The sequence below is a fragment of the Chlorocebus sabaeus genome, chromosome 13 (assembly GCF_047675955.1).
Source record: "Chlorocebus sabaeus isolate Y175 chromosome 13, mChlSab1.0.hap1, whole genome shotgun sequence".
NCBI classification, from domain to species: Eukaryota; Metazoa; Chordata; class Mammalia; order Primates; family Cercopithecidae; genus Chlorocebus; species Chlorocebus sabaeus.
The window spans coordinates 51,803,567-51,826,840 of record NC_132916.1 but is presented as its reverse complement, the minus strand read 5'-3'; the positions used below and the strand labels follow the sequence as shown (position 1 = coordinate 51,826,840).

The 23,274-nt window shown below is 35.7% G+C and overlaps 1 protein-coding gene across 1 annotated transcript; it reads right to left on the bottom strand.

The window, feature by feature from the left end:
* Positions 1 to 4,118: 4,118 nt before the first annotated feature.
* On the bottom strand, positions 4,119 to 22,964 carry C13H6orf58 (chromosome 13 C6orf58 homolog). The gene is given in 8 exon segments (XM_008007117.3): positions 4,119 to 4,274; positions 5,520 to 5,758; positions 18,836 to 18,936; positions 19,677 to 19,861; positions 21,368 to 21,454; positions 22,662 to 22,761; positions 22,763 to 22,795; positions 22,797 to 22,964. Coding segments are annotated over 8 exon segments (993 nt in total). The 3' UTR covers positions 4,119 to 4,194.
* Between the last annotated feature and the right edge of the window lie 310 nt (positions 22,965 to 23,274).

The window sequence follows — 23,274 nt, the reverse complement described above, 5'->3', positions numbered from 1 at the left end:
ATGTCGAAAATATATGCTATAAATCATAATTAAGGTGGTTATGTTAAATTATTGTAAATCACAGAGATAACCAAACTTCATTGTCAAATGTGTTTCTGACTGTAACTACCTTGGACATTTCGTTATTCACAGACAATTGTTGCCTTATTTTAATCCTTTTTAAAAGATGGTTTATAACAAGCTATAGAAATTTGACAGGTGCTCTCAAATACAGGTTTCTGATAACTTTGGAAATTGTGACATTGGAATGAAGGAAAGAGATACAGGAGTCATGAAGAGCTAAAATGTTCATGAACATCAAGCAAAACAAGCTAACTGAATGGACTGAACTCAGAAAACTGAAGCAATCTCTTTGACATTTGCTTGGAATACTGCTGATCCTTGTTTTGTTTTTCAGAGTCCGGTATACTCCTGTGAGCAAAACTTGGAACATGTTTGTTTCTCTCTGCCTTTTTCCTCTACAATCTGGAAACTAGTTGTGAATATTCTTAACCCATAGCAATATAGTTTTTTGCACCAGTGCAATAAGAATTCATTTTCTTTTGAAACAGGATGCAATTGGAGAAACTGGTTGTGGTTTACCAAAGTTTTGACTGGAAGGGTATGCTTCCCTATCAGGAATCAAGCTTGACTTGCAGAACTGATAAAAGCCCCTTGGGAAAAATTGGCCTCATACTCTTATCTACACAGTCCCTGTACAGGGTTCCTGACCTGTGGTCAGTAAAGAATGTCACTTTCTGACAGACCCAGGAGCTCCAAGTTTATCTTGGGACCTTAAGGGAAGAGGATCATCCAAATCACAGGTATTTGAAGATACTAATCCATGGCTGTGCTTGACTTTAAAAGGTCTTATCTGACATTCCTTGTAGAACAGAATTCCATCAAAGCCAACCTAAAATGCCTACTTAGAGATAATTGTTCTTGCTGCACTTTATGCAAATAGTCAGGCCAAGTACAAAACTAAAGACTGTTTTGCAAACAACTCAGTCCTTTAATGATTTTTTTTTAACAAAAATGATGACTGGAGAGAGAGAAATTATGTTTTGAAATCTATCATGTATTTGTCATTAAATTCTAAACTCATTAGCTCATACTTTTTTTTAAGTTTCTGCCTACATTTTAGACTAACCCTGCTTGTTCTTGTGAACCAACCAGTGATCTCTAGCTGCAGCTCAGAAGAAACAAAAGGGAATGGGTAATGTAAAAATCTGGATCAATATTCTGGTTATGAGCAATTATCCTGCAAATCCTGCCAAGTGATGGGAATGAATAGGGTGCCCATAACCCAGAGGTTTCCTTTTTGGGAATGTAAGACAAAGGGAGCTAACCAAAGTCAAACACAATGCACTGAAATCTTAGCAAGCATAACTATAGCCACCAGTTATCTGGGCATGTCACAAGATGTCCTTTTCTCTCCCTTGTTGGAGGAAGACTCAATTCCACAGCTTCACTTCAGCATTCAGCTTATGATAAGGAGTCCTTGCAACTCCCACGAGACACATTTCTGTCCCAAACTCAATTCCAAGCTTTGGATCAAAGCCCTAGAATAGAAAACTGGATCTAAGGGATCTGGAAGCAGATGATAACAGAAGTTAAAAGGCACAACACAGGTGAGCATGACTGATTCCTGCCAATTAAACCTAGCTTCTCATTCCATGGATAAAGATCACACTAATATCCATGGCATAAATGAGGTCTAGGGAATTCAAGGCTACTGACAGCAAGGGTGATAGGGCGTACAGGGGTAAGAGCAGATACTCCCATCCCCTAGGCCACCCTGTTAACATGGTTGAAAGTCACTTTAACACCCCTGGGTGGCACCCTGCTGTGGTCACCAAGACTCGGCTATACAAGGACAGAAGAGAGAAAGAGGAACGCCTCATTTTCCCTCTCTCATATATGTTGGGTATTTGATAGGAAGAGAAAGGAACCAGGAATACCTGCTCCCCTCTTTCTAGAAAGTAGCCGTTCATCTTTAGTCTGTACCCCTTTTGAATGCATTCTGAACCCCTGGGACTCCTCTGAAAAAAATCCCTTCTTTTTTCCTTTATTTTCATCTATCCCTTTCACTGATAGGTAATTGTGTCTCCAAACTACAGGATACTCCCCTCAGATGCATCCTTCAAAATGGGAAGAGTTAACTTCTCAAACCTTAAACTGGTTGGCTTAGAATTGGGCTCAGGGGAAGGGAACACAGAAGCCTAACATGCTGACAAAAGGGTAAAAGTTTTTATTACCGGTCAGGCTTTTTGACACTCCCTCTCCTTGCGCAAACTGGTAAAAGGCCTCAGGATTTTTGAGGTGTCCTTATTCCATTTCTATGTATGTTTTCTAATAACCCAGTTTGTCTCTTCTCACCTTCTGACTATCAAACCCCAAACAATCATGTAACCAAAGCCTTTGTCTATGGCTCCTTTTGCCAGGAACCCTTAGATAGGCCTCTGAGGGAGCTCTGACTGCCATTTCCCCAAAATAGCACCCCCTGTCAGCAGGAAGCAGTGAAGATCTGTCTTTATCCTTAACCTTATCCTTATCCTTGTCCTTATTCTAAGGGCAGTTAGATGTACTTCTTTAGCAGGGGAATGATAGAGACAGGAGGCAACCAAGGGTTTCCCCGGTGAAGCCCCACTCTCAAGCCTAAAACAGCTCAAAGGCTGAAAAACCAGACTGCTGGTCCTGGAGAATCTCCGATCGGCCTGCGCGCTAGGGCGACGGGGTGGAGCCTTGGGAAGTTCGTGCTGTTTGCAGGGGGTAGAAGCCTGACCTCTCCTGTTCCTGTGTGGTAACCTGGGATTCAATCTGTGACATGGGGACCTGTTAACAGGAACCCCTCTGTTTTGCTGAGTTTTTTCCTTTTCACCAGTAAATTCCATTTCCCCTCCCCCTTCAAAGTGTCTGCAATTCTAATCTTTCCTGGTCATGTGACAGGAACCCAGTTTTTTCTACACTGGCTACCCTTATATTTATGCTTTTATTGACTCCCCAAAATAATCTAGCAATGTAGGTTTTATAATCTTAATTCTAACAATAAGTAAACTGAAGCACAGACAGTGCTAGAAAAATGGCCCAAGCTCAACTCAACTGGCAAACTAGAGTTGAGTTTTTTGTTTGTTTGTTGTTTGTTTGTTTGTTTGTTTTTGAGACAGAGTCACTCTGTTGCCCAGGTTGGAGTGCAGTGGTGCGATCTCGGCATCACTGCAACCACTACCTCCAGGGCTCAAGTTATTCTTCTCCCCCAAACTCCCGAGTAGCCGGGATTACAGGCACACACCACCAGGCCCAGCTAATTTTTATATTTGTAGTAGAGATGGAGTTTCACCATGTTGGCCAGGCTGGTCTCAAATTCCTGACCTCAAGTGATCTGCCCGCCTCAGCCTCCCAAAGTGCTGGGATTACAGGCATGAGCCACCGTGCCCAACCACTGCTGAGATTTAAACTACATCTTTCCTAATCCAGTACCCATCTGTTCAAACCAATTTGTCCAATTTCATTTTCCAACAGTTACTGGGTAGATTTAGTCTGTGAATGAGACCCTGGGAAAACTTTCATATGAAAGCTTCATGTTAGCTCTAGAAATCACCACCTCCTGGCCAGTGTATTCTCACTCATTAATTATACATTTTATATATAATGAATTCATTGTCAAGTGTGGGTGAAAGGAGGGGAACTCTATTGTATAATTGCTGTAAACTTGTGGTCAGCAAAAACACAGAGAAAACTGGCACATGAGTTAGTGTATTCTATTTTCCAGTTCAATTTTATGAACTTAAAAAATTTAAACTGCCTTTCAGTATTTTATTTCAAAATGATCTGTATTTTGTTTATAAATCAGCAATATATATTAGTCTAAATGTTATGAAATTTGATGATAGGATAACAACAAAAGAGCTACACAAGTTTAATATGTTCGTTAATTTCTCAGTTTTTTTTTGGTAGCATAATGCAATCTACTTTTATCTTAAACATTTTAATTATTAATGAATTTTAAAATCATGAGCAAAATCACTTTTAATTTGAATGCATTTAAGTTTTTAATACATGTACAAGATTTTAACAAATAAGCATAAATCAAAAACATCAGAAATAAAACTACATGGTCATAATTACATTAATTTTTTGAAATTACTGATTGTCAAGTTAGAGTTTTTCATTTTTAATTCATTAATCATTTCTTGAAGTTTCAATTTAAATGTTTCAGGAGTTATTTCCATAAATTCTAGAGCTAGATTCCGAATGACCTCTAGATACATTAGATTTTTCTGTACAAAGATAACCTGTAAAAGATACAAAATTATTACATGTAAACTCTTGCAAATTTTTTAAAGTACCTTTTGACAATATATGGCTCATAATTTTATTTCATTTCCTTTCTACTAATTTAGGGGTAAAATCATAAATTATACAAAGAAAAGTAAACATGGTATGTCATTCATCGCATTATTGGCAATACCATTTGGCAATATCTGACTTACCAACTTTTTTCATGTTCTTTCTATGAATTTGGTGGTAAAATAATACATTATGTAACAAAAAAACATATATAAAATGTCATTGTTATATTATTAGCAATAACTAATAATAACACTAAACATCTATTAAACAGAATAAATTGGATCAACTCATTTTTGGGAAAAAGCTCCAAGAAAAACTTTCACAGAGTGAAGGAGACTTGCTCTGCTACTCACTCACTGTGTGAAGGGAAGCTGCCTACTGACAGAGAATGCCACACTAGAACCAAAGGAAAAATTTCAATTGTATGAAGTCTATAAAGTGTTTGGATGTTTTTGTTACTCTAACTGATGCAGAGATTTTTTTACAATATAGGTTTAATTTATTCATGTTTAATTTCCTCCATTTTTATCTTTCAGACTCGATGTTTTTGCTTTGAAAAACATTAATAATATAATTATGTTTTAAGTTTGGCTCAATGCTTCAGTACATGTATGGCAAATGGGAATGATACAGTCACTTTCAAACTGGTAAATAAAGAATCCTGTGGTTTTTTTTTTACTCACTAGAAGATCCAGCATTTGAAGGGCTGGAATAAAACCCTTCTTCCATGACTAATAGTACTGGATCAGGGGAACTCAGGTAAGCCAAATTGCTAGTAATTTCATTAATCATGGCAGGTTTTCTTTTGAAATGTCTTCATTTTCTTTAAGAGCAAAGTAGAAAGTTTTTTGTTTGTTTTTAAAAAAAGATCTGATGATCAAAATAAGGAATATATATCAGTATGTAGAACAAAAAAAAGAGTGTTTCAGTTGGTTTGCCAACTTCAAGTTTCAACATGGTCTCCAGATGAAAGGACAGGCCGTATGTAAGAGGATTAAAATGTGTGCTCATTAAATGGTTCTAGATATCAAGAGTGATTATTGCTAAAGGAATAGAATGGATACCCACAGGAAATCATTTTATTTTTGGAATGCTGTAATGTTTATATCACTGATTTAATTATTATTTCTTCCTCTACTTTTTCAACATATTATTGATTTTTAAAAGTATTCTTTTAAGGTTCTTACCTGTAGATTTATCCACATTGCCAAGCACATTTAGAATAAACAGGACTACATTCTGAAAAGCAGTAAAGTCACTGATGAAAGGGGCTACATCATTATTAAGAAGAATTCGCGGTGGCAGGCCCTTCTGGAACTTATATGCTCTTATCAAGGTTGTAGGAAAGAGGACTGCAGCTAAATAATCCACAGCCAGTACCCAACTTCTCTCAAAATGTGCTTCTGTTTTAGAATAATAATCATATCTAAAAGACAAATGGAAAAGTACTTAATTATAATTAGTCACCTCAGAATTTCAACCTCATTACCTTCAGAAAAAATTGGTTCCTGCCAACAAACTAAATTCATAATTTTATAATTTAGAAAATAGCATTGATAATGTGATGACTTTATTCCATCCCTCAGGAGGTGTGAAGATGGCTCATTAAACTTCTAAATCTAGGAAGAATCATCTCATTAATTGTTTACATTTTACATTGCATTTTATCTTCTTTAATTCAGCACATTATACTTGAATACCACCAAATAACCAAAAGTAAGGCATTTTTAAATCATACTCTTTGCCAGTGTAGAGATAAATATCAAAGGTCTAAAGCAAAATTTTTGCTAGACTTAAATATCCTTTGTGAAACTCTTGATTTCTTGAAGCCATGGAATCCTAGAAACATTGAGCTTTCTAGAAAAAAAGATGTCTGATTTTTACTATCTAATTTCGAAATAATTGGCATTTTCTACCACAGGAAGCCTCGGGTAGAGAAAAAGCCTCTGTAATTGTTAGAAAAGACTCTGTAATTATTACAAAAGCCTCTATAATTATTTTTCCCCATAATAGGTGAGAAAGTTTAGCTTCCCCTAAGAAATGGGGACAAATAATTACAATGGAAAGATTAAAGGTATATTCAGTAGTTTTTAAAACTATAAAAGTCACATCTTCTGTTTCTATCAGCTGTTTAATCATGCTGAACAACTTGTAGTTTTGCAAACAGACTTGTTTTCCCTGAGACGTTGTATACTAACCATGTGGTTCACCAGGTACATTCTGTTTCAAGTCTCATCATAGATATTATGCTCTTCACAAAGCTTTCCAGCCCACCTGAGGTGGAATCTACCACTTTCTTCTCTTCTATATTCCCATAACATCATATCATTCACATATTTGAAGATTTTTTTCTCTAGTTATTTCTATTATAATGTCTAGAAATTAGATTATCTGATTTTATTTTGACAGCAACATAGAAAGGATCCATTAAACTGAAGGTGCTTGCATTATGCTTGTTGAGATTAAATAAACTGTAACACAACCCAGATAATACCCATTGTCTGTTTGACACCCATTCTTGTGGGATCCTCCCTGCTCTATACTTGGAAGTGGTAGGGTGGGCAGAGTTGGATTGTTGATGACAGAAGTGTTTGGTCTGGATTCAATTCCCCTTGATACATTACAGTCACCCACCAAGCAAAGATGAAAGGAAATGTGAAGTCATAAAGATTTTGAGCAAGGGCCACAGAGCTCTAGTAACAATGTACTAAACAAATTGGAAGTAAGTCAGAATCACTGGGAGAGAAGAGATGAGGGCAGCAGTTCAATACACAGAAATCACAAGAGCAGTGAAGAAATTCAATAATAAACTCTTCAGATGCATCAGTTGAATGATTTGTTGGTCAGTTCACCTAATGATCAGATAGAATGGAGTCACTAAAGAAAGAATTAAAGTACACTTGAAATAGTTCACATAAAGTAGAAACACAAGTATACGTAAGTCAGCCAATCTGAGGATACAGAGCCACAGAGTTTTATTTGAGTATATGCAAGCTACAAAATATTCAGTATTGTCTCAAGTAAATACTCCTTAATATATATTTACCTAAAGAAAGTAATTGATGAGCTTTTAGGGTTATTTCACAGTATGTAATAGATTGCAACCATGGCCCTAGTTCTTTACCAATCCCTACAATTCTGTCTTCTGCTCTGTAACTCTCAGTACTGGTTCTTCCTACATTAGGTGATAGGCAGATATTCCCACTCCTGACTCAGTCATGTAACTTGACATAAAAAATATAATATTAACTAGTTTGGCATAGCATAAACTTGAAATGCATTTTCACAATTTGATTATTCTTTCTTGCAATTCTGCCATCACTGTGGAAAACAACCAGGCTTGTCTGATGCAGAATGAGTCAGGGAACAGAGCTGAGCTTCCCCAGTCATCCCTGCTGCAGCCAATCAAAATCAGCCAACATGAGAGTGAACCCAGGAAAGACCAGCAAAGCTGCTTATTTAAACCCCAGACATCTGAGCAATAAACACAGTTGTACAACACTGAGGTTTAGTGGTTGTTGATTGCGCTGGTTTCTTTCAAACAAAGCTAACTTAACTCAGGGCCACACACATAGTAAATTGCAGGGCCCTGTTTTAAACCCTGTCAATCTATCTGCCTTTAAAACCCATGTTCTTTACTACTGCTTTTTGTCATGGTGATAATAGTTACTTTATACTGAATATTTCTCATATGCCAGTAGTACATTAAACATAACTTATGGATTTCTTAATTAATACTCAAAATTGCACTATGTGGCATATACTATTGTTATTGCTACTTTAAAAATAAGAAAATTGAGTTTCTCCCAATTTGTATTCCTAGGTCAAAAGAGCCAGGATTTAAAACTCAGGTCTGTGTAACTTCAAAACAAAACGTCTTAATTTGTACACTATTACTTCATTTCAAGGAACAATCATTAGCCTTGAATCTTGTAATATGAATTCATAGACCTTGATAAACCAGACCTCATAAACAGGTAGATTAACAAATCAGAGCACATAAGTGGGCATTTGAAATCTTCCATAATAATCACAATAAAAGATTTACCTTTCACCAATATAAGGCTTTGAAACTATTCAAATGGCCTGAGGAACTATTATTAAACTTTCAGTGAGGTGAATTAATAGAAAATATGCATTTTTTGCTTTATTAATAGTGCACCTATATATAAATGTATCCATAACACAATATTTTATTATATTCTGAACTGATCCCAATTAAAGAGACAATAGAAGGGAATTTTTAGGTAAAAGAGTTTTTTTAGTAAAAATGCTGTTTTTAACAAATACTTGTACTTTTGCAACCTACCAAATCTCCATTAAAATGACAGAAGAAATAAAATCAGAACATGTGGGGAACAACAGATTTTGGAAGCTGGAAATTGAAAATAACTAGTTGAAAAGATTTAGTAGAATCAAGAAAACTAAATTTTAAGCAACCAGAGAGGAAAACAGAAAAATAATGCTGATATAATTTGTAGAATTCTCCTCGATTTAAGTCTGAGTAATACCCTCTGGGTGAAAGGAGATTGCTAAAATCAGGGAGATTAAAAGACTTTAAAGAAGCAATCATATACAAAGATTTCCTTCCAGATTTCAAATAGTAGGTAACTACCACTGCTCGCCCTGGAAAGGGTAGAACAGAGGGTCGTTGCACTGTGTGAACTAATCATGGTTGAAGGTAGGGACACCACCTTGGATACAGGGGATGTAAGTGGAAATGATATACTGAATGCAAAGACGCCCTCTCCTTGCTTCTTCATTCTCTCTTGACTTTCAATAATACTAGCAGTGATGCCTTGACTTCTGAAGCAGGTGAATGAAAGTGTCTCTTCTGGAAACTGGGTGAGCTCAAGAGAAAAGACTTGAAGTTATTGGAACCATAGTGTTGAGACAGCCAAATGCCTAGGTAGATGAAAAGGGGACCCCAGAGAATCTCCAACCTGCCCCACAAGTGTTTACATCAGATGCTTTTGTGCAGATGAGGAAACCTGCCCAGGGCCTTGTCTGAGCATGCCAGCATACTCACTGGCGGCATGGGGTGGAGCCACAGGGAATTTGCACCTTACACAGGGGAGGAGCCTGCTCTTTTCAGCTGGAGTGGTGGCCTGGTGTTCAAACTGTGAGGTAGGAAACTTGCTAGCAGGACTCTCTCTTGGTTTGCTGAGAATAATTTTTCCTTTTTCCTTTTTGCCCCATAAATTCCATTCCCCTCACCCTTCAAAGCATCTGTGCCTGACTTTTCCTGGTTGTGTGACAAGAACCCATTTTTTTTCTACAACAGTGTCAATATTTAAAAGGTTACCTAAACAACCCAGCAAGATTACTTGAGAGATATGTTCTTAGTTGAAAACTTCCACTCACACAGTCAGGTCTTCTAAGTGATTATTTTTAAATTTGAGTAGACAGTCAAATATTACCGGATACCTGAGGAAAGCCACTAACATGAATAGAGACACCAAAACAAAATAGACCTCCAGCAACCCCCAGAAGCACCAAGTGACCAAGCAAAAGTCCTTTCCAGGGCTCATTGTGCTCACTGAACCCCTGCACCCACTCACCTGTATGCTCCCCGTCCCACAGAGCATTTGAACATGGTGGCCAAGTAAGCAAGCCACACTCTTGCTACAAGTCCTGCAAAGTGGTCCAGGGAGCTCTGCCATCTCAATAAGATCTGTTTTGGTCTATATGTTTATGTATGTCTGTATGCATGATATATATGTGATATTTTTCTCTTTCCTTATGATAGTGCCAAACTTACACTCTTATGGCAACTGGGGTTATGGGTGAGTTCTTTCTTAGATTCAAACTCCATGAACTTGTGTTTTAAGCTCTTTGAATTCATTTGAGCATTTTTTTGATCTGGTCCATATTTAAAAGTCATGACAGAAACAGAAGTGGGTCCTATAGGGAGGCCTCAGGTGTCTGACTGGGTCAGACAGAAACTGGACTGCCTTCAGTAGGTAGGTCTCGTTACCAAAAGATAGGAAATCATGATTTCATCTGGATGCAAAGATTCTGGAACTCCTCCATCTGGAACTTCAGGGAATTTAATGTTAAAAAAATTAAAAATAAAATAAAATAAAATAAAAAGAACTATGGACCCAGAAGTTATGCTTTTCTAGAGAAATGGGTGAATCTTACCAACGGTTAGAATTACAGTGGCCACAGTGAGAAAACTCCTTACAAAATGCAAACAAGTGCTTGTCTTCATAGTTACAACAACTCCAAGGACAAAAAAGACTTATTCACACCTATTTTAAAACCCAAACCAAGAGGGGCCCAAACTAAAGAAATTTGTGCATTGAGATGTCTGCTTTTATTGTAAACAGCCAAGCCGTTGTAAAAAAAAATAACTGTCTATTTTTACACCAGCCATCTGACGAATCCACTCCCTTTGTCTGTACTGTTTCCCCACCAGAAGAAACCACAAAGGCTTCACTTTTGGCGTAATAACCAACCATTCCCTCAGAAAGAAAAACTCTGAATGGTGGATTTTGTGGGAGGAGAGGGTTCATATCAAATCTGGAAAGTCCCTGTGTTCAATCCTGTCTAATTGACACTTTGATCATTTTCAGAAAAACATTTGTAAGAATTAGCCCTCTCTGTTTTTTCAGTTTGATCCTGCTTCTCCGTGGCTTCTCAGTGAACTGAAACTGTGCTTTTAAAACCCCTGCTCGTTATCCGTGCTGCCAATTCTGTTTACCTCTTTCTTGCTGTCATAATCTTTACTATACCCAAAAACTCTTTCTTGGAAAAACAACTACTTATTGGTCTGTCATTCAATTGTGAAAACAAACTAACCTAAAATATTAATTAATCTGTGACTATAAGATTAAAAGTTTCTCTGCTGAGTATGGACATAAAAAATTTCTTGACTAATATGAAAAAATCACATCTGTAAGGAAAATCTCAATTTGTAAGACTGTCTCCTTTTCTACACTGGCAACAAAAGGAGGACTAGGTCACTAGAAACTTACAATGAAAAAGGCATTGTTTTAAATCTACATAACAAGCCTTGCCTTTGTTTAAGGTACTTTTCATGGCCATTGTGCCTTAACTGGGCCTTTACCTATACCCTTATTTCTTGGTTTAGGCAAATGATGTTATTTAAACTTGAAGTCTAAGCTCTTTATCTCTGAAATGTAAATTTTCTACCTGACCTTATGTAAGAGACATTCCTTTGGAAATGCAAATTTGGAGAGAGCTAAGGAAAAAACTAAGGAACTATTCAGAAACTTGTAAGTGAACACTTCCAAAAGTTTCATCTTTTTCTTCTCTCTCTCACTAACACACACATACACACACACACGTAAAGGAGGGTTTTGGCCATATGGGCACATAGTCTGCTTCATTGGCCAGAAAAAGACAATTTTGGATCCAGATATTCTTTAATAAATTAATGAGTGTGCCTGGCACATGACTAAAACTTTTAGAATAAAATCATAATAATATGGACAGGAGGCAGAGAAATGCTGGGTAGAAGAGGGCAGTTCCCCAGCAAAGTCCCCATCCATAAACCTGGGCCCATGGCCCTAAATGAGAACTTCACATCTCTGTTTTCCCACCCAAATGTTGCTTTTTCCAAAACTACTCTGGCCCTCCATGTCCCCCATCCCATACCCATAAAAACCCCAAACTCCACTGGCAGAGGAGCAGAGTGGTGCGGCAGAGAAAAAGAGAAGAAACATTTGTACATTGAAAAGGCAGCAGGATAGTCAGAGAGGAGTTGTTATCTTCCCACTTCATCCCCTTTCCAGCTCCCCATTTATCCCACTGAGAGCTGCCTCCATTACTCTATAAAATGTCTACATTCACCATCCTTCAGGTCCATGTGACCTAATTCTTCCTGAACACTGGACAAGTACCCGGGTACCAAGAGGGCAGGATGTAAAAGTCTGTCACCCTGACTTTTCACTGAGCTGGTTAACACTTAATCATCCATGGACAGTAACTACTGAAAGAGCATTAATTGTAACACACCCCTAGATGGTACCATTAGGCCAGAGCCCAAAAGCACTTGCCCCAGCCTCTGGCCCTGGCACCCACTCACCTGCATGTACCCCATCCCATAGGGCATTTGAACATGGTGGCCAAGTAAGCAAGCCACACCCCTGTTATGAGTCCTGCAAAGGGGTCCAGTGAGCTCTCCCATCTCAATAAGATCTCTTTTGGTCTATATGTTTATATATGTCTGTATGCATGATATGTATGTGATATTTTTCTATTTCCTTATGACAGTGCCAAACTTAAATTATGAAAGAGCTGTATTTAATTGACTCAAGGAGAATAAGTGCCTATATAATTTAAGTATTATTTCAGAAAAACAAGAACTAACCCAAATGCTTTGCACGTTTACATTACTACAGTAAACCTGGTAGAAAAAAATAAGCTTATGTCATCTCTATATTACAAAATTTGTCAGACAAAAAAATAAGCAAATCACTAGTTGATTAACATTTGATTTTTATGAGCCATTCAAACATAATTGTTAAAAACAGGTAAGTTAAATGGACATAAGCAAGATAAAATTCCCACGTGAAAGATGTCCTTTGTATACCAAAATTTTTTTCTTAACAGCCTTATCATCGAGAATGGAAAGTTGAGGCTGAGGGAAGTCTATACAAACAACAATTTAATTCTCAGGCCCAAAAAGAAAAAAACCTGAAAAATAGTGTCAGCAAAAGGAGTCAAACTTTGTAAAATATTTGAAGGGATTTATTCTGAGACAAATAAGAGTGACCATGGCCCATGACATAGCCCTCAGGAGGTCCCAAAAACATGTGCCCCAGGTGGCTGGGGTACAGCTTGGTTTATACGTTTTAGAGAAGCATGAGACATCAATAAAATACATTTGAGAAATACATTTGTTTGGTCCAGAAAGGCTGGACGATTTGAAATAGGGGGGTGGGGGTGGATCCAGGCTATAGGAAAATTTAAACATTTTCTGGTTCAACAATTGTTTGAGTTTGTCTAAAGACCTGGGATTAATGAAAATATTCAAGTTAAAATAAAAGAATGTGACGACTATGGTACTTTTGATGTCTCATAGTGGCTGCTTTAGAGAAAATAGATGACAAATATTTCCTATTCAGACCTTTAAAAAGTGCTAGATTCTCAGTTAATCTCTTCAGGACTGGGAGGGCCTGGAAGAAAAAGATCTAGCTATGTTAACAGAGATTCTTTACAAATGCAAATTTCCCCCAAGAAGGACAGCTTTGCAAGCCATTTCAAAATATGGCAAAGAAACATGTTTTGGGGTAAAATATTTTGTTTTTCTTCTTTGTCACATATGCCATAGTCATGTTGGAAATAAGTTATGATACATAGGGTTAAATAAAACCCACCTGATGACAATTTATGGTTCATAGGGCATGACTCCCCAGACCCCTTAGGTAGGAATTTGAGCAAGTTTTAAAAAAATCAAAGCTTAGTCCAATAGAGATAATATTGTGCCTCTTCTACAGTTTTTTATTGCAGAGGGACCAAAGGTATTTGGGATGGTTAATAAACGTATTTTGTGCCACACTGACAAATTCACCAGGAGAAAACACACGCTTCTGGAAAGTATAATTCATAGATTTATTAGTCTACAGATTACTGGTACAACAGTTCACAATTGCTTGTTTCCTAGTGTTCACTGGAAATTAAGGTTAATAGGAGTTAAGATTCTTAATTATATATAACTGAAATAGTTAGAAATAAAGAAAACAAAGCTATATGAAAGTAGACAGGTAAAATGTGCTTTTGGTAAGAAAAGCTATAATATATGAGGATGTTTTGTTTTGTCCAAGAAACAGAAGAGCAAATTTTATCCTGGTATAGAATGACCTGTTGTTCCAAAATGAGAAAAGAAGAAGTACAGAATGTATAAGAAAGTTATAAAAGGTTTGTGAAAGATAAATCTTGTGAAAAAATTTGTGTTGATCAAGTTGGCTAAAATTAGAAGAGAATTATTTCTATGTTTTTCTAAAAATTGAGCATTAATATCAAAGGTACACTGATGCAAAATTAGAATTTGTTTCCTTGTGTTAAGCCAAGGTTTTCTTGGAGTATTGGTCTGTTCTTAGTAGGACATTGTGAAAAGTTTTTTTTACCCTTGAAGTAATTGTCCTAGAAAACAAAGATTCTGTATTTTACTAAGATAATTTCCTGTGCTTCATGTTGTCTTCATTTGGTTTTTTGATCATGTAAACAACTGAGTCCTCTCTATAAAAGATCGAAGTTTTTTCTATAACTGTAATTTTTCTGTTTGCCTTTAAAATCTTTAAATTATCACTCTGGTTAAAATGGATGACTATTAATATTTAGAAGTGATCTGTGATCCTATTTTATCAAGTATTTTAAACCTTTGATATTTTTGGCAAGCTTCCAAAAAATGAAATTCTAAATCAAGTATTTTTATTGACCTCAAATTAACTTTGGGACTTTGCAGGTGGGCCTTTGGAACATCTCAGAAAGATAGCCCTCCTTATAAAAAGAGAGATATTAAAGTAATTGGGCCTATCTGATAAATAATATGGAAAGCATTATCAAATGATAAGTAATGTTAAACTTTCTTTAAGTTGTATTTGTATGGATGTGTTATTAATATATGTTCCAGAAATTTTATGAAATTCCTAGAAATCTGATCATCCCATTGGACCGAATGAGAATTCCCAGAACTGTTACAAAGAGACTGATTGATTCATAAAACTTCTAACCAACATTAAGTCAAACAAGAATTAATTGATTACTAAGAAAATGTTTTGGCAGATTTTCATGCTATGTCAGCCAGAAGTGAAGTTGTTTAGATAAGCAATTTGAACAAATATCATGAGATTGACTCAAGTCAAATTACCTATGATAACCCATTTAGTAAGCAAGCTATTGACCTGATTTGGAAATACAAAACTGACTTTTTTTTTTTTGAGATGGAGTCTCACTCTGTCACCCAGTCCCCAGTCTCTGGAGTACAGTGTCACAATCTCAGCTCACTGCAACTTCTGCCCCCGGGTTCAAGCAATTCTTCTGCCTCAGCCTCCCCAGTAGCTAGTACTACAGGCATGCGGCACCATGCCTGACTAATTTCTGTATTTTTAGTAGAGACGGGGTTTCCCATATTGGCCAGGCTGGCCTGGAACTCCTGACCTCATGATCCGCCCAGGTTGGGCTCCCAAAGTGCTGGGTGTACCAATCAAAACTGACTTTTAAAAAAATATTTTTTAAAAAATTAAAATTTTAATTTATAATATATAATATATAATAAATATATTAAAAAATATATAAATTCAATGTTAAATATGGACTCATGGAATGCACAGATGGCCTCCTAGTCCTTCCTGGGTCCTAAAAACTTCCATTATTAAAAGCTCTATACTCATCAATGAAGAGATAAAATAATCCAAATTATGAGGAAAATATTGGTGGAGTGACTGTTCTGAAATGAGGAAAATATTGGTGAAGTGACTATTCTTATCACCAATATTTGGTTTGTTAAACTGATAATGCTGGTAATATAATAAAAACCTCAAGTGATACATTTTTGGCACATGCTGGATCATTTGAACACAGACAAATATATTTAATTCATTTGTCACCTTCAGTGCATATTTTCTGGTTTTATAGGTGTTTTTCTATGCAGGAAGGCTAATGCTATCACAATAGTGAAAAGGTTATTGGAAAGTGTCTTTATGGGGCATTCCTGGAAACATCTCTAGCAATATAGGTACTCATTTTACCAGAAAAGTTGTAAAACAGTTTAAAAAGGTATTAGAAACACAGTGGCATTAGACAAAGCTAACGGAATTTGTTGGATTGCATTGGTCAAAGGTCCTACTGATTGATAGCAATCAAATCCACTCTTGTAGGAAAAGACAGATTGACTCTGTGAAATAGTTATTGGAAGGCCTATGTCTCTAATAATAAAACCTCATATATCTCATGTTTTTCTAAATTCTGATATGACTCAAAATTGTGAGGCTTCAATGCATTTTGCTAAAGCATATTTTCACTAGATGAAAGAAGCCCTTTGTGGCCCACCAACTAATAACAACCAGATCATTCATGATCTAGAACCTAGAGATCAGTTCTTTTGGAAATGACACCAAAGAAAGACTGCCCTTGAACTCCATCAGAAGGGACCACACCAAGCTCTTTTTTGCAGCACAACTTCAGGGATTTGAGTCTTGGATCCACATTTCTCAACTTGAGAGAACCCCTCCAGACCCTTGGAACTGTACACCCACTGGAGACCTCTAGGTAAAGCTTACTAGGGAAGTTTTTTTTTCCCCCCAGAAGAAGATGGCATCCTTGATGTAGACAGCTTTCCCAAAATCATGAATAAAGTCTTTTCTCCTCTGTCAACATGAAGTTTTTTCCCCCTTTCCTTTTTGGCCCATGTTTCTTTTCTGTTTATACATGGCAATGTAATGTGATAATGAAGATTTCATAATCAATTACTTCTGCATGGAACTTAACTGAGTATTGCATATGTCATGTTAAACCTAAATCCTCACATGATCTTAGAGATACTCTGGTTCATCCTGTAAGAAATTTCACTGATATTCCATGTGCAATATCTAGTTCTTTCTAAACAGCTAGACTTTTAGACTGAAATATTCAGATTGCCTGTTTAAATCTAACAGTAGGCAAAACCTATAATGAGAGTTTGGTAGTTAAATTAAGCCAGAATTGAATTTGAAAAACAAAAGGAAGATAATTCGACATTTGTAGGCAAATTTATAACCTTAATCCTTTAGTTGTCAGTATCTTCTAACCATACAATGATTAAAAAATGAGGCCTTAGACAAATATTACTAATGCTGACTCATAATGCTGACTCATAATGCACAAGGCATCTCAAACAGGAGACTATCTGTAGGGTTCTTCCGGAATATGTTTTTATTTGTGGAGGATTTAACAACCAACCATATATGTGGGCAAATCCATGTCTCAATAATTGCAAAATAAGGAGCCACTGGCAATTAAGGGATTCCAAGGGTACTCCTGTCACTCCATAACTAATTGGAAACTTGATATTGGTCTGTAACTCTTAATTTGAACTATGGAATAAAGAGGAGTTTACCAGCAGGTATGAATTCTTCTTAATGGGTATTGTTGGGTAGAAAATTCCTTCCCTGGCTTTGTATAAATGTAAAGGAGGTTATGCTTAGAAATATGTCTCATGCATTAGTTACTATAACTGATTCTATTGCAAACACTATAATTGTCCAGCAAACTTCTTTAGATTTTCTTGCTAAAGGCATATTAGGTAACCGGCTTGCTTTGGACTACCTTTAGGGAGGAATATGTGCACTAGCTAACAATCCCTGCTGTACTTAAGTAAATTTATCAGGTAGAGTAGAAGCTCAGTTGTAAGAAATCAGCAAACAAGCTAATTGGTTAAAACAAGTAGATTTTTATTCTGGCTTATTATTTATATATTTGATTTGTGTTGGTTCAATTGATGGATGGAGGCTCCTTCAGTCTCTTAGTATCAGCCTCCTGATAGCCATCATAATAGTCTGCCTGGCACACCTTTACCTCCCCAGAGTCTTAAATCCTCTTATGCAGCTATTCATTCTATGTCAAATGGTCTCACTAAAATTAGAATAATGAAAACATAAAGAGAACATAAATAACCAGTCAACTGTCCTGATGTGTGAACTGTGAATTCCATACTGATACCAAATCAATCAATGATGAAAGTGACAGAGAGTGGTGTCAATGTCCAAGGTTTTGGTCAATCTCTCAAAATTGAGAGGCAGACCAAAAGGTGGGGAATTGTTAAATTAAATTTGGTCTAAAATTGCCACCATATGTAGCAAACTGCAACTTAATGTAGTTTGTAAACAAACTGCAATCGAACTTAAGAGTATTTTCTTGTAACAAATATGAGTCTCATCAAATCATGGCAGCTGAGCTTCAGCCAATCACAGGCTGCCAACTGATCAAACCATGCCTATGTAAGGCAAATTTCTCATCACACTATGTCCAAATAAGGCAAATGTTGAGCTGTAACCAATCAAAGTGTTTCTATATGTCACTTTCTTTTTCTGTCTATAAATACTGCCTGCCCACATCACTGGGTGAAGCTCTCTGAACCTCTACTGGTTCAGGATGATACTGATTAATGAATCATTCATTGCTTAAGTGAACTCTGCTACATTTATCTGTCTACAGTTTTTCTTGTAACAGTGTCTATGATTAAATAATAAAGGTCATCTACATATTTATATTTTATTTTGTCTTGTACAATTAGGAAAATGTGTTGCCTGTTGCTTGTTTGTTTGTTTCTTCATGCAAGGCTTTTTTCCTCAAAATTTTCCCTTTCTTCATAAAACACCTTTTTAAGCCTGATCATGTTAAAATATTTACACATCCTCATTATAATCTCCAATGGTTAGGCTTATTATTTAATATAAAGATTGAAAAATACTCTAGAAGAAGAAGAAAAATATATAAATAATGCCCAGAATTATTTAGCATATTAAATAAAGATACTTTAAAGATACATTCTTACCTGTCTTCAAAACTTTTGATAGTATCTGCCAAGGTTGAAGTATGTGCAGCCCATAAGTACTTCAACAGATCATCAAACTTACTAAAAGGTGACTGCAAATACTAAGGTAAAGAAGACAAATGTATTAATATTTAAGCAACTATACAATACTTCTCCCTGAAATTTAGTCATGTTCAGATATATAATTTAGCAATATTCTACATAAAAGAAGAATTTTATTTCTAAGTAAAAATATGTATATGGCCTTAATGCCTAACACTCGTTAAAGAACACAAAAATATCATTAGTTTTAATAATAGCATATGCATCTGTAAATATTGAACCTCAAGTATTTTCAGACTTTATATTTTATACAGATCATAAGGTCTTTACTTTTTCCTATTAACGCTGCTAAAATTACCATAAAATCATGAGTAACAAAAATATCTTATTAAAATATTTCATTAGATCTGAACTAATGCAATAATCTACTAAAGTACTAGTAAATATATCTTTTCTTCATTGATTTTAGTCAAATTTCTTCTAATATCCTAGTGGACATGAAGATTCAATTAATCAGAATAGCCTCTTCACCATTCAGCCAAATATCCTGTATGCTCACCATTTTTTATAATGTATTTGAGGCAAGAAGAATGGATAGATTTATGTTAATGCTGTATTGAGGCAGTAGGTATTAATTACTCATAACACTCTACTATACAATATATTTTTAATATATCATGCATAACAATTTACATTTGCATACTAAGGAAAATATTATGCAATGCACAAAAAAATCCTAGATGAAATGATATCACAAAATAAATTCTCTTCCTATCTCCTAAGATTATAAAGACGGAACCTGGTAAAAGGTGTTCCACTTGTTCATTGTCTCAAGGAAGGATGAACGACAGCTAGAAACATCATAACAAAACTTCTTCTCATTCTTGGGTGGGGGCAAAAGCCTGACTTGGTCTGATGATATACCCATTATACCAGAATCAACCGCAGCAAGAAAGGGTAATGAAGACAGAAAATAATTCAAATCTGTAAGAACAAAAGATTTATTATTACCACAAGCACTAACAAATTTCAAAGAGGATATTTTTAAGGAAGGCATAAGTCATTAAAAAAATTCACAGACCCAGAAACATGATGAAAGCTAAACACTAGGAAAAAAATATTGAGCAAAAATCCCCCTAAGGGTCAAATACATAACTTTGATTGTGTTTTGTTAATAACCCCATAATCATAAATATATAACATGTTGGCTAAAGTAGTTGACTATAATATTTTAAAACAAAAAGTAATTTTAATGGATTTAATAATAGTCACTTTTCAAAGTATTAAGTAGAAATGGAAGAAAGTTATCAACTTTTCCTCAGAATGGTACAAAACCTCTCGTTACGGTTTTATTGTGAATTGTATTTGTAGTTTTCTCTAAAATATTTTAACATGATTATAGCTTTGGTAAATGAATGTTTTCTATTTTATATATGTAAGTTTAATTTGTAACCATGATATAACTACATTTTTATCTTATTTTATGCCTTTAAAGCAAAAATTTTGGGTCAGTTTTGACAATAGATCATTGGATAATTGGACTGACAACCAAAGAAGACTATTTTTACATTTTTAAAAATTTTACCTATGTATAACCTATTCCAGCAGACTCAGACATTTTCATTAGTTGGATATTAGGCTTATACTGATTTCCACTAGAAATCAGTGACGTAGAATATTTCATCCTAGACAGGCATTTGTGAATGGAGTCCTGTGCCACAGTGTAGCTGGCTAATCCTCCAAACTACTAAACCAATCTAAGAATAACAAACTCTGAATTCTAGTTCTGTGGCCACTATTATTTGTGGGTCTTTTAAAAGAACAATTAGGGGTAGTAAGAGGAAAATGCTTAAGGATACATATGATGTGTGTCGCTCTGAAAAAGTGAAATTTAATGTGGTCATGTTTCTAACTATTGGGAAATACCTCTAAGGATTTGTGGTATAAATTGTTTCCATTACTAAAGCATAAAATTAAACGAAAGAATTAGAAAATACCTTCTGGTTATTTTAGCATTAAAGTATATGATTAAAGCCTGAGATTACTGATTGGTATAATGAACTGAAGTAGGTATTAATCTCTGGCATGTTTATGGGTTTCAATATTAACCACATCTGGTCTGAGCAAAATGAAAAAGCATCATTTGTCTTGATGTCTCACTTCTCATCGTTCCTTATTCTGGAGATTCTTTGTTACCAGTTGGACCTCCCACTTACTGCCAGAACTGGCCCCTCAGAGGCCATTGCTTTTGCAGAATCTTATTTTCGTCGTTCTGTGAAAAGCTGAATATGTCCTAAGGAATCATTATTGACGTTGTGGTTGTTAAATCTCTTAATGTGACCTAAAGACCATAAGGTACATGGTGAAGTAGATTCCTTTTTAAAATAGGAACAAGGTTGTTTTAGTTCTGTCTCTGTCTCTAAGATTTTAGATTTGAATACTTTCTTTCAGGAAAGGTTAATATCCATTTTGCCACTTAAACGAACATACCAGCCCACCAACTGTCCACAGAGACGCACATATGATCTCCAGATTCATAGCCACAGTTTGTCTGTCGGGTTGGATCAGCTAATCTGCCTGGAGGAGAGAGGATGCACAGTTGTATTTATTATACACATTTTGGAACTGGCTGTAACTACTGCTTAACCACATAGATTTTGTTTGTAGATAAAAAGCATTTATTTCTGAATGATATATGTTGGTATTCCCATCATTCTTTTCTATCTTTTATTTTTTAGACCCCAATAAATTTCTTTTCTTTTCCTTAACAACAACACAGTTTTCTACTTTTGAATTATAGGTCCTAAATATTATTTGCTTTTGTAAGGATTCTCTCTTCTATTTCCTCCTCTACCTCCTAATAGAAACTATGAAGCAATATGCATACACATAAAAAGAGATGATCGAGAGTCAAAACAAACCCCTGCTCCACCACTCACTAGCTTGACTTTATCTAAATAACCTCTAATGCCTTAGTTTTCTCATCTACGACATGGGGATACTAATATTAACTATATTATAAGGTTGTGATGTGAGGTGAGAAAAAGCACCAAAAGTGTTTCAACTGTAATATGCATTATGTAAATATTAGAAAATAATCATTGCTTTTCTTCCAAATGAAATTACTCTTTTCTTAACCTCTCTCACATACACAGTATTTTCTTTATTGGCTGTGTTATCAGTGTGGACTGGGAAATAGGCACCACTCTTTCTCATGAGCTTCTATCAACCAGAACAAAAGTATCTTTCAATTCATGCATATTTTATCCCAAAACGTAACTTCTGTCTATACACTGTAAGGTACTTTATTTCCAAGAGGAAGCAAATGTTTTACAGAGAAAGATCCTCATGCACAATGTGATGATTCTTTATAACCTCTTATCATAATTAGAACTCTAAGAAATTCAAACTAATCTTGACATCACTTTGTATATCCGCTTGACTGTTCGGTTCATCTTATTGCTTAGAAAGGAGTGTGGCACTTAGTAGAATTTCAATAAATATTTGTGAACTGCTCAATAAGATGAGATGTGATGTCTTTTCACAGGTGATAACTATGTCTTATGCCTCATTGAACTTTCTAATAATAATGCAAAAACCCACAAAAGAAGGATTTATGAAAAAGGAGAAGGATAGGTAGAAAAACAAATACTATAAGGGAAAAGAGAGCAAGATAAAGAACCAATTTTTAAAAACATGGTAGGGTATATACAGAGTATAATTTCCCAAACACTTCTTAGGTCTACTGGTAGATCATTACAATGAAAACAAGAGTCATTCTTACCTGTCTTATATTGCCAGCCATACTGCAGAGGCAATCCCCATAAAATATTTTGTTCATTTTCTGGTGCAAATTTTGCAAAATACCTGGCCGTCTGGTTCAAACAGGATTTTATACATCCCCATTCTCTCAAGGTGATACCCACGGATTAATAATGTACATGCTGTTCTCTACCCTGTAGTCACTGAGCTGACCAGGACTGTCCTTCCACAGAGGGGGCTCTATATCTGAGAGATTGGAAGTCCCTGCTAAAGAAGCAGAAAAGTAACCAACCAGTACACAAACCCAGGAAGGAAGAAAAGCCATTGTGCCAGAGCTGGGGATTGAGATTGTGGCACGGCTTTTATTGGAGAATGGAAGAGGAAGTCATGATGTTTGATTACCTGACTTTGCTTCCCCCCCCCCCCCGCCTGGATAGGGTGAAAATGTAGAGGAAATTGATGTATTAGCTAATATTTAGTATACTTAAATTTTCCAGCCTCTTCAGTGTCAGAATACTGTGTCAGAACCTAAATACAAGGTTAGGCTTGTTTATAATGTATTAGATAAAACTATTTATCAACAAAAACCTTCCAGAAGTTTCCCAGGCTACATTGTGACTACAAAAACACATCAC